Consider the following 13,203-nt stretch of genomic DNA (forward strand, 5'->3'; position numbering starts at 1 on the left):
AATTGACAACTGTACAGCTCATCCTAAAATAGCTGGTTTGAAATCCATCGCAGTGGAATACTTGCCTCCAAATGTGACGTCAGCCCAACAGCTGATCAGGGAATCATCTTAAGATTCAAACAAAATTATAGGAAACTACTCCTAAGATGGATCGTTTGATCACTGGATGAAGGCAAAATTTACAAAGTGAACATGATTACAGCACTGCATTTTTCTAAAGCAGCATAGAATGCAGTTTCTGTGAAAACAATTGAACATAACTTAAATCACGATATTTTTATACTGGACTGTTTTGATGTCTAGCCAGTAGGTAATGAGAGTTACGATGAAGTGATGAAAGAAATTTCTGATAGATTTGAATCTGAAAGAAAAAATTACGCTTGATGATTTTGTTATGGTTGACAATGATCTAGAATGTGGGGAAAATCCAAATGAAATGACAATTTCTCACTATCAATCTGAATGTAAAATGTCATCATCGGAAGAAGAAAAATAAATCCAGATGCCAAACATCAAAAGCGTTGCAAGCACTACTGACACTCTAAAATGTTTTTTTGAGAGGCACAAAAATGCGGAAAATCATTTATCGTCAATAAAAAATTTTGTTCTCGAGAAAAGCTCACGTTCTAAGAAACAATGATTTTTGTTTATTTTGCTGCATGTAGTAGAAAATACATATAGGTTTTGATCATATGCAATATTTTCATAAGTTCAATGTGCATACTGTATTATAAATTTTCATTACAACATTATAGAAAACTGAAAAGATTTTTAATTTCATCAATACAATATACAGTTTTCCAGAGAAGCTAAACTTTGATTTTTCTTGAACATTCGATATAACAACTTCCCAATATAACATGTTTTCCATGGAATGAAGGAGTTTGTTATAACGAGCATCGACTGTATCATGATATTTGTGATACTTCAAGTCTAAATACAGTGTAACCACTGGAAAATGAACACTCGTGGGACCGAAATTTTTGTCAGCAAATGGGAAGTGTCTGTTAACATATAGCAAAATACATTGTAGCCCTGTTTAATTCTCTTTAATGGTGTTCATTAATAGTGTGCTTCAAAAGTGTTCACTAATAGAAGGTTCCAATGTATATACTTCAATAAATTAATTTTTCAAACAGAAACTAGTTTACCTCTAAAGAAATAGTGAAAAGGATTTGTTCAACAATCTAACCATTAACACCATCTTCAGAATTTTATTTTTTAGACTGTACCCACAGATTTGGTTAAAAATGATTTGTGAATCTAGAACAGTGTTTCTAAGGATGCATGATATTATCCCATGGGAGTATTGGAACGCCAGATAATGGTAATAGCTGCAGATAAAATATAGGATCCCACAAGTTCAATTAAAAGACTTTGGAAAAGAATTTCTTTTCTGAGAAAAGCGGTGGTCAAACAGAAAAGTTTGAGAAACTAATCCGGAGTTATTTGTAGAGAAATTTAACTAGAATGATACTTGATATGATGATAAATTCCTCTACAACAATATTTTTTCAAAACTTGCTCAGAATGGCCAATAGTTAAATGTTAAAATCCTCTGGATACAACAATATCTTTTACTATAATAAATCCCCTATAACTATATATTTTTTATATTTTGGTCAAAATCACCTTCATTCTATTCTAAAATCCCTAACCAGTTTTTGTTCTTTTGAAGGTGTTGAATAGAAATACTATTTTGTACTAGCTACCCTTTAAAAGTGTTAATGAAGTTGCTGTGAAGCTACTTTCTATGTGGAAACTGTCCATAAATACTTTACAGGGTGAAACATAACTGAATTTTTTTTTAAAACTAATCAATTATAATTTTTTCCTGCAGATGAATACTTATAAATGCATTTTATGGTACCTACCTACTTTATATTTACCTTTATATCTACCGTTTATATTTACCTACCTCCAATGGTATATATACCTCCAATTCACAAGAGATGCCAAGAACAGCATAAATTTGGTGGCAACTGATGATAATGCTATCTCTCGCTATAACGATCATTTTTCTACAGGCCCGTCATTTGGGGGGTTAGGAGGGGACAGCCCCCCTCGGATTTAGAAAATACACTAGAAATGTGGTATATATATATATATATATATGCGTAATAATATAGGGAAATACACCTCTTTTCCCCTTGTGTGGTGTGTGGGCACACACGCACAATGCTTCCTATCACAGCGGTATCATGACGAAAAGTGTCTTGGTCATGGGCAGAGATACGGGGTGGGGGGGGGGCATTGCCCTCCCAGCGTCCAAGGTAGAGTGGACTGATTTAATGTATATAAGAATTGACATCATCGTGCCCCCCCCCCCCAGACTTCCAAATCTATCTCCGCCTATGGTCTTGGTAGAGCAGAAACAAGTGATAGGTGTGGGGGAAAGGTACAAACAAGTTTTGTTGGTCCGATTGGACGAAGGGAGAGGTTTTTCGGAGGAAAAAGAGAAAGGAAGCGGGCGTGTGCCCCCACACATCACACAAGGGGAAAAAGGTATATTTTCCTCTATTTTATTACATATATAACTACATTGAGTTCATGTTCTTTTTGTCTCCCTCCCTCCCCCCCCCCCGGAAAAGTTGAAATGACGGCCCTGCCTCTCTACAACAATATTTGCGCAATTTGCCCATTGTTGGCCCCTGATTTTGTATTCGTATATGCCAGAGGTGGAGATGATGCGTGATAGTGCACCAAATACCCAAAATTTTGGAAAAAGAATGTATAAAAACTTAGTTCACATATCCCACTGGGACATGCTCTTTCTTAGTTTCGAGAAGGAAAAAAAAAGTACAAAGAAAAACCTCTTCAACTATTCTTTCCCCTCCCCCACTTCTACCGTCTATCATGATCACATGACCATGAAAAGTAGTTTTATTACTTTGAAGTACAAATGAAGTAACTTTCCTGACAAGGGTACAACAAAAAACTACGACTTGACTGCAGCAAAAAATTGCTACCGCAGGGAGTCTCCCATAGAGGGGTTAGCGCACCAACCTCTCGATGAGTATAAAAAAAAAACCAAGCCTGCCGTTCGGAATGGGCAATAAATTGTACGTCCCGGTCTAATTAGCCCTTGTGTGAAGAAAATGACAGTGGTGCGACAAAAATGATCAAACAAATGAAGTAATTTACTGCACTCTATTGTATTGATATAAATATGTGTTGTTGAAGAATAAGATGAAACATCTAGTTATGTCCCCGAATGAAAGGCTGTATACCAAATTTTCCAATTTCAGAGTTTTTTTTGTGGGTTACATAACGGAAATTATGGTACTTTTCTGACTATCTACCAGCATTCAAAAACATCATCTATACACCATAAATTTGCTTCACTCCTACAAGATTGCAATTCATTGTTATTAGTATTACATATACAGTCAATGCAGTTATGACGTCCTCACTTAGAACATTTTATCAATTATTAAGGGGTCATGCAAGTATTATGTCAGCATTGAGGGGGGGGATTTGGATTTGCTGACTTTTGATGACAAGGGGAGATTTGAAGGTTGCTTACGTCATCAACCATCCTTTTTTTGAAGATATGAAATATTCTAAGCTGCTGACGAAATTTTGCTGACAAGGGGGGGGGGGGGGGAAGGAGTCAAAAATGGCTAAAAAATCTGCTTACGTAATACTTGAATGGCCCCTAAGACTTATTTTCATGTCCTAACCATGGCCCCCACATCCTAAAGCAGGGCCCCTAAGCCAGACTTTTCACAGACCCTTCTATAGTGCATTTATAGCATGAAAAGAAATGGTAATTGTCCCGGGGCTGGAGCCCTGTTAGACCCACCCTTGTGGGGGCCATGTGTGTGGTCCCAACTCTATTCATTCTCAATAAGGTTTTCCGTTTAAAGTGTTTTCTCATGATGGTTTTTTAAAAACATTATAGGCACGATGGAACTGCTATTTATATATAGGCTTACATATTTTTGGTAATTCAATGTCAGTGAAATAACCTTTGAATTGTCCAAAAACGATATGCATTTCAGAGTTCATGAAACTATGAAGTATCCAAGAAAGAAACCGAAAAAAATAATTCAAATTCAGCAAAAAAATTGCCAAAAAAGTTCCAAGCATGTGAAATTATATTAGAATTGTCAAAAATATTGAAATATAAATAAATTTAAAGTCCGCAAAACTGACTTTGAATTACCAGGAGAAACAAGGAAAAAAACAATGAATTCAGAGTTCAAGAATAAAAAATTTGAATTTTTGAAAAATACCCCAAAAGTCCACAAAATAAACATTAAAGAAAAGAGGGGAAGAAGTCCAAAAACACACGTATCATGCATATGTTAACAAGCTTGTTATTTTTTAAAAGCCCAAATAGCAGCAGCTACATTTTCACAAAAAATACGGCTGTTAACCGGTCTGCTAAGGATGTAGAATACAGTTTTCTAAATAACCATCGTTTTAACAGCACTTGCATGTTAAGTCATCAGTGAATACTGCCATTAATGATATCTTGCCCAATTTTAGGCAAATTTTGAAGAGGCGGCAGAAACAGACCTCTTTGGACAGCTTTCTTGTGTGACTCTGAAGCTAGTCCTTGTGCCTAGGTCCAAAAGACCAAGAAAGGAAGTGTCTCCAGATAGTGCCTTGATACCTAAGGTCCAAATGTGGAGGGGGATTCCCCTTCCAAACAATGATATCTGCACTTCTCTGTGTTCCCTTTTCACCATCTTCCATATGCAAGAAGGGTCCTCAGAAAGGTATAAAAATGTAAATGCCATGTTAGATATTCATTTATTCCTTACATTAGTCTTTCATATTCATTTTATATTAATTTCTTGTTGTTTTTAGTATTAAACACTATATTTATTTTGTTTGCGTAATTGACGATGAAAAGTTTTGAAGACAATTCGATTTTGAACTTTGTCAATCTTTCAATGCTTGTAGCTCGCCAATAAATCAAGATATTTCTATGAAAATTATGTCATCTTATAGGATCTGTTCTGTTCTTTCAAAATATGTGCTTAGTTTGTGTGTGTCTCTTAGAAACTTCACAAATGCAGGTTTTTTTAGACTTGACACATTTTTTCTATAATCGATTATCCACCATAACACAAAAATGGTTTGAGATAGGACACGGTTGGTGGGATGTTTCATGATCCATTTGGGCTCGTCTATCATCCCCTTTCACTTGGCAGAATAGGTCTGATTTAACCCTGTATATAATATTATAATATATATAACAATTATATTTATTATAATATTTATAATAATTTATATAAATATTTATTTTTTCCATATAAATTATCTTAGTTACATTAAGTTACATACAGTACCAAAATTTCTCATTCTTACATTTTCTAATCTTGGGTTACATCCTGATGCTCTACCTTTAGCTAATTCGTGAGTGGGGATTGCATCCACATTTAAATCAGGGCTGGACAAATTTCTGGCAGCAGGTCGCCATGGCAACTAAAAAATTGGTATTGGCACCTAAAATTTTCTTTGTGTAGTTACTAAATATTGCTGGCTAAGAGCAGCACAAAATGTTTTGGAATATATAGCAGAATATCTGCCAACATGAAAGAGGGTCATTATGCCCTGAAAAAAGTCAAGAGAAATTATTTTGGACCTTTTTCTTTAGGTAAAAAACATTTTTGCGCCTAAAAAAACTGTTCTGGCAACTATAGTTTTTTGCAATTTGTTCAGCCTTGATCTAAATGTAGTGGTGTATTATCTTCCATGCTTGTTTTCTTTCTTTTTCTTTCACAAAGCAGCAGCAACAGTGGTGACTTCACCATCATGCTAAGCAGGTGGTCTTATAATTCAATAAACACACCAGCTGCCCCTGAAGAAAAAAGACCAGCGTGGGGTTCATTGCCTTGCAGACATTTCCATTTTCTTTCCATAAGAAGCAGCACACATCTTGTACTGTATATCAGCACCAGGATTGATATTCAACAGTTTTTTTATACTTTCACCATTAACCCTTAGTTAATCAAGGTTTTACTGCACAGTAGTAAGTGATTTATGAAAAAATAAGCAGCTGGTGATTATAATTAAAATTCAGATTCCAAAACACTATACAATAAAAACCACTGGTCAGAATGACTTAAAAATTTGTATGGATACTCTTGAAGCAATATAATTTTCTTTGACGAAAGAAAATGAAAATACTCAAAAACGTACAAGTAGATGATGCTGCACTTTACCATGACATACTCTGATCTGTTGTTGAACAAGCATTTTTGCGCTTCCACCTCATAGTCAGAACATATTGAATAAAATATTTAAAATTTCTTGTGAAAGTTTTAGTTGTTTAATGACATCATTTTCGTGATGTTCCCAATAGTTATGAAATCATGCAATGCTAATAAAGTTATAATTTTGCTCTGACTGGCTGTCGTTTACATTCTGAGAGCAAATTTCCTCCGGGTAGGACAAGTACAGCATTGTTTCATTTTTAAGTATCCCCCACATACAAAATTGGGTTTTTATTGAACCCAGAGACTGTTTTTGACCAAACCCAAAGAGTTTTTTTTTTTCCGATCATTGTACTATTTAAAAGAGTCCTGGTTGGAAGAACCAAAAAGGTTCTTCCTTTGTCTAATATTTGAAATAGCCATTACATTTTGTTGCATTCTAGCACATCAGTAGGATTATTTTCCGGTCAGGTTGCATCGTTTCATATATATAAGTATTTATTTTTTCATTTAAATTTATTATTTAAGTATTTATTATTTAAAAGTGAGTCCGGGTTTTATTTTTTATACAGAGAATATTTATACTATTATTTATAGTGCTATTGTTGGTTTTCACTTTAGTTATGTTTTTATGATGACTTTTTCTTGGCGTCCACAGCATCAGTTACGAACTTGGTGACTTTCGTCAGACATGTTAGGTGCCAAAAATACAGTCACAAAGGGGAACTCTGAATTATACTGCAGCTGTTCCACGGATGGTTTTTTTTAATTTTGACCCTTCCACCTTATTTAGTCTAGAATGTTATTTTGTTATTGTTTTTGTCATTCGTTTTTATCGTCATTTTTTTCATTTTAACAGCCTTAGTATTGTCTTATTTTGGCTGGCTTAGAGATTTTTTTCCTTCTGCACGAAAAGAACTCCTGAAAAAGCTATAGTATAATCCGCAGATTCCCTTCACACGACCCAACGATAGTCCCCAAGGCCGATATAATGGTGCTGGGTTTTGCCATTTCCTCTCTTGATTTCTAAAACGTTCTATGCAAACATCTGTGTGCAGGTGGTGCCAGTTCCGTGGGGTTTTCTTTGTTCACGCGTGTCTTTTGAAATGGCTTTCCATAGTGGAGTAGCCTATGTTACAGTGTTGGATTATTTCATTTTGGATATTGCTTCTCAGGTTATAACATTAATATTTCCGTTTTTGTTATTTTTTTGCATACAAGCCATTATATCTGAAATTTACTCCTACGTGCATCATTGACTGAACCCAGAGAGACTTTTATGCCCTGATCCATTTATTATTTAAAAGAGAGTCCGTTTTTATTTTTCAATACAGAGAATATTTATTTATACAACAAGGGAATGATCGTAGTTTATTTAAAAGAATCTGGGTTTTTATTTTTTTTTTATTATAGAGAATATTTTTTCCCATAAGGAAGGGCCATTGTATTAAAAGAAATATCAGTTTCAGTATTCATTCTGAAATCATGCTACTATTGTTAATTTATGTTTTATTTTTAATCCGGATCCCTTATTTAATCTAAAATGTTTCATTTTTAATCTCCACACCTAATGATGTTTTGATGTTTAATCTAGAAAGTGATATTTTTATTATTAGTATACTTGTTGGTTTCCATTATTATTTTCTATGCTGGCGATTTTTTTCCCTATGTCCTTAGTGTCAGTTATGGCCTTGGTGACTTATATTAACAACAGGTAGTCAGGCTGTCAGACGTGTTTGGCGCCAAAAAAAAGTAGCCAACTGCAGATTATATTATAGCTGTTCTGACGTCCAAAAGCATAACTTTCACTTTTGGTGACTTCTCATCATGCTTTATTGCTATTTTCTCACCAAAGAAAAAAATCACCAACACATTGTCCATTACACTATAGCTGTAAAGGCATTGGATATTCATGATTGAGCATGAGGAGTGCTGTTAGTAAAACGATACATGAATCTGCATGATCACCACGTCATGGTGGTGTTTGCAAGGACTGTGTTTCCAACTTTGCAAGAAAAACTTTGGTGCTTGTGAAAATATGGTAAATATTATTTGAATTTGAAAATTTCATTTTCTGAGTATATTTTAGACATATCTGTTCATTTTATTCCTGAAAATTATTTTAAAAAATTTAACAGGTAATTTAAAAAAATTATAAAAAGTCATATATTCCTCCATTTCTTTCGAATGCATGTTTTAGTAAACGCTGTGGATACTTACGCGGAGCCAGAAGTTATTCGTGTACAGCGAAACAGAAAATGACGTCACTTCTCAGTGTCCATTCTGAGAGCGCATGCACATTAGTGACAAGTGGATGTTCAAGAATTGATAAATTTAATTAGGACTCCAGCTAGCATCCACTGTTAGCCCAGTTGACAGATTGTTAAACCGGCAGTAAGATTGATGGTTCGAATCCCGGTAGTAGCATTAATTTTTTTTTCCCCCTCTTCTACTTTCATCTTAGATTTTTTGGATAATTATTTTTCATTGTTTTTCACTTGTATACAAAGCTGATATTAAGCATTCAGTCATCCCCGGAGGGACACCTCTGCCATGGCCAAACCTTCATGGCAATCTATTTATTTTTAATTACTTATATTCACAGGTTAAGGGTCACGTTGCTGAAACAGCTTCGATATTGGTCACCACTTCCCTTGGCGTCATTTTTCTAACGATAAGTCGCCAAGGCAGACATAATGGTGCTAGGCTGCCATATTTGTTCTAGATCTTTCTTATCCAATCCAGATGGTGCTAGTTGCAGTTACTTCTCTGGCTTTCTAAAAGCCACCTCTGTTCTTTCCTTTCATCACACCATTTCTGTGGCTGTTTGAATGAAAAAACTGTTGATTTTTTTTCTTGCTTCCCCCTTCCCTTCTGTGTGTACAGTGTACTTATACAGCAAGAATATGTGGATCAGATATTCTATCAGGTTGTACCTTAAATATTTATTCTTTTTTACATACCCTTATAGGTTTATTCTTGAGAAATTCCTTATTCTTTAAAAGAGTCCAGGTTTTATTTTTTTTATACATAGAATATTTATTTATTTATTATATGAAGGACTGTTGTTTATTCAAAAGAGTGTGGATACCCACAGAAAGATAGTCTGGATTTTATTTTTTTTTTATACAGAGAATATTTATTTATACAACAGGAAGGACTGTTGTTTATTTAAAAGAGTGGGTACCTTATATTATTTTGATGTTTTAGTTTAGATAGTGATATTTTTATTATTATTATGCTTGTTGATTTCCAGCATTGTTATGTTCTCTATGCTGGCTTCTGTCTCAATAGCGTTAGAAGGCCTTTGTGACTTGCAGTCAGACATGTTTGCAACCAAAAATCGCCAAGTGATGACCAATATAGAAGCTATTACACCTTGCTCTCTTACTGCATGGGATGGGAAATCAGTGAGTGAAGCATGTTAATCAACCCTGCACGAGCTGTCATGACAAAATATGTAAAAGCGAAATCGCATTGCATTAACCATAACACAAAGGAGATAACTATTTGTTTTATTATTTTCAAAAGGTACAGCAAGCCAGTGCCGTTCATGTCTGAAAGATCCCGACGTCAGGCTGCAAGTCTTCTGCCATATATCGAATAAACATCCTGCTCTGTATACGTATCCTCTGATTTTAGTAAATGATTTTGAGAAAATAATTAAATAAAATGGAAAGTTATATATAGTAGACTCAATTAATAAATGAATAAAGTCATGTGAAAAACCCATTGTTTTAATGAAAACTATTTTTCATTTTTGTAGATGCATTAATACTAGCTGGGGTCAAAATGGCACCAAAACTCTAGTTAAAGGCATAAAACAGCCTCATAAGCAGTAGATTCTTATAACCACTGATTCTCATAAGCAATAGCTACTGTAATATCTTAAAACAAACAAATAATTATATGTATCACCTATAAATTACTCATTTTTTGAATACGTACTTGGAAGCATTAAATTTCACTATTCTGTTTAAGAAAACCAACTGCTTAGCTATGAAGAACCAAACATCAATGGCAGTCTAGCTTCCTATTTCTCCTGTGGAAATAAAACAAATGAAAGCGATTACATAAGTGATATAACATACAATAATTGAAATTCCATTAAAATGATTGAAAACAAACTAATGGCATTACTATAAGCTAGTTTAACGAAAGTAAACACGTTTGAAAACTCACACCTTGTGGTAATACATTTCTTGTAGCAGTTGGCTTTTATTTACAAATGCCTCCTTCAAGAAAAAAAAAATTCGAATAAAACTAATTCTAAAAAAAAAATTAATTCACTGAACAAAACAATTATGTTATTTAAAAAAAAAATAATAAATTGTTTTACTTATTAAAAGCATATTTAGCTTTTTTTGAGTTTCTAGAATAACATACATGATAAAGCTGACCATATTTCCTCGAGAAAAATATGGGAATGAAAATTTCAGGAAAATACCTGACGACATTGCCAATTGTCGCCATAAATGACGCCAAATTAGAGCAAAGTTGCTAACTATTGCAAAACTCACTAACAACACGAAAACGAAGCATTAATAGTTTATTAAAAATTACAATGAATTAAAATAAATTCCTCGAAATAAAACTTGACAGACGTAGGAGGTGAAAAATCCCCCCCCCCCACAACGGTGGGGCTGGCCACTACCACCTAGATGTGTAATTTAGGTGGTCGTGGGCTGACAATGCTCTAGTCTTGGGCCTAGGACAAAATTATCATATTTTTTTGCTTTTTTTATGCTATAAACTCATTATAGAAGGTCTTGTGAAAAGTCTATCTTGGGGGCCCGGCCACAGATCCCAGCCTAGGGGCCCTACTCCAGGATGTGGGGACAATAAAGGTGAATATTCTTATTTATAGTTGTAATTATCGTAATATAATTTATGAGTTGAAAATATTTTCAATCCTTGATTTATAAAAAAGAATAAAAATTCAATTAGGCTTCCTTAAAAATAGTCAAACCCCGGTTTACGAACTTAATTCGTTACTGAACACCGTTTGTACACCGAACTGATTGTAATCCAAAACAATTTTTTCCCGTAAGGATCAATGCAAAATGAATTCGTTCCTGCACCTGAAGTTTTCTAGTGTGGATTTCTGCAGCAGCTCCTGTGCAGCTTCGATCTCTGATATGTGATATAGAGCAGTGATTCGCAAACTTTGGCGCGACCCCCCCCCCCCGACCAAAAATTTATCGGCGGCCATCTATAGATGCTGATCATATGTCCCCCATTTTTTCGGGCTTTTAATTTTTTTTTCTAGTGAATGTGATATCCCAAAAGAGGGCTTTTAATAACGCTTGTTTTCGGTTTTAATTAGACGATATTGATATTCAATTTTTTTTAATATTATATAAATATTTATTTTGTTTTTTTGATGCCATTAGTATTCCTTATGTAAGATTAAAGTTTGTCGAGCTGTATGGTCGTTGATTTTCGTATACAGGGTAATTAAGAAAGAATCATCCTATTAGAAATGGTTCTACACTTAAATCGACCATTAACAAAAATTGTTCATAAAAGTAGACAGATTTTCCTCCTTATTATTTTCACATATAGGCCCATTACTTATCACTAGAGCCTGGAAATTTAGGCACTAAAAACGGTCAAAATGGGCAGGCTAAAAAAGCACAAAAAAATGTCTAAAATAGGCATTAAAAAATGTCTAAAATAGGCATTAAAAAAATGTCTAAAATAGGCATTAAAAAAATGTTTATAATTAATTGAAAAAAGGAAAAATAACTAAAAGCTGTAATATTACGGGTTCGAAAACTTTAAAAAAATTGATTGCACTCAGTGGCGGTCTTAAGGCAAAGCGGACCTGTGCAATTGTACAGGGCGCCACATAACAGGAGGGCCGAAACAAACGGTAAAGTTAGATATACAGAGTCTTTATAATTAAAGTTCCTTTTTGAAATGGTCATAAAAGGAAAACTACCGGAAAAAATGTTTACAGGAAGTCATGGGATTCAATTTTCTGCAAAAAAAGAGTTCAAAAACCCACCACCTGCGGGGAATGACGGTATATGCAATATTTTCAAACGAAATAAGCCATGAAGACATCGGTTTAAAATGTTTTTAATCATTTCTAAAACGTGTTACAAAGCATGTTCAATGTGGCGTCCACAATTTTCTGAAACAAGTTAAATCACATCACTGCGTTCCCAACAATAACTCTTGGCATATCAGGAGGAATGTTACGGACACGTCAGTGTATCACATTTTTCAATTTTGTCAAAATCCTACAGACAGTTTCATTTTAGAAACGATTAAAAACATTTTAAACCTTGTCTTAATGTCTTATTTCGTTTAACAATACCAAATTTGATAACATTTTGTCCAGTAGTTTTCCTTTTATGGCCATTTCAAAGTGGAACTTTAATTATAAAGCAGAATTTAATAATTTAATTACATTAGCAGAAAATAATCTTTTTTAGTATTTTAAAAAAATTACCGTATGAAATACTGTATACATGTAAAATGACCGAGAAAAAAAATTAAAAATTTGGGTATATGAAGTTGATTTTTTAGGAAGGGAAATCTATGAGCAGTGTACCTATATTGGTATACGTACAGTACATACCGATTTCGGTCACGATAAAAAACGTGCACTTGAACTCATTTTGTTTACTCCTCCAGGAGATATTAGACAGCTTGTTTTTCTTTTTGTTGTTCTGTGAAAAATAAATAGAATGGCGAAAATCGCCTTGCATCGCCCCCTTCTTTTCCGAGTTTTTCCATGCGTTCCCTGCATTTTGGCGCCCAGAAACACTCTAGAAAGGGCGTCAAATCTGAGGTGAAAGGGCGAAAAAAAATATGAAATAAAATCTTGCTGTTCCTTTGAACGTATCACTATAAAGCAATTAAAACAGAATTTTTTCAAAAAATTGGAGGAAGGTCATGGGCACCAAAAATAGGTCCCGCACTGGTAGAGATTTTGCCCCGAATCACCCCTGAGTGCAACGCATGTGTGTGAACTGAAAAATTCTGACAAACCTCACATACACAACTGATCACCTTTTCAGAG

At 34.3% G+C, this 13,203-nt stretch overlaps 1 protein-coding gene across 6 annotated transcripts in view; it reads right to left on the bottom strand.

Annotated features, from left to right (window-relative positions):
- Positions 1-10,399, bottom strand: part of LOC149065449 (polyadenylate-binding protein 4-like) — a 46,105-nt gene extending 35,706 nt beyond the window's left edge. The window contains exons 1-3 of one of the 6 annotated variants that reach the window (XR_016195603.1): positions 10,311-10,360; positions 10,119-10,212; positions 9,669-9,802 (exon numbers count right to left, since the gene is read on the bottom strand). Coding sequence is in view for 2 of the 6 variants with exons in the window: in XM_089253530.1 (XP_089109656.1) it covers positions 10,119-10,128 (10 nt within the window). In the remaining 4 variants the exon portion in view is untranslated. Of the gene's footprint in view, positions 1-9,668; positions 9,803-10,118; positions 10,213-10,310 lie in introns of those variants that run through there. The other 5 variants (XR_016195602.1, XM_089253528.1, XM_089253530.1 and 2 more) reach the window with 5 other exon arrangements.
- Between the last annotated feature and the right edge of the window lie 2,804 nt (positions 10,400-13,203).

This window comes from Pholcus phalangioides, unplaced genomic scaffold (assembly GCF_987345545.1).
Source record: "Pholcus phalangioides strain wild (caught in Gottingen) unplaced genomic scaffold, Ppha-v1.0 ptg000039l_1, whole genome shotgun sequence".
Taxonomy (NCBI): domain Eukaryota; kingdom Metazoa; phylum Arthropoda; class Arachnida; order Araneae; family Pholcidae; genus Pholcus; species Pholcus phalangioides.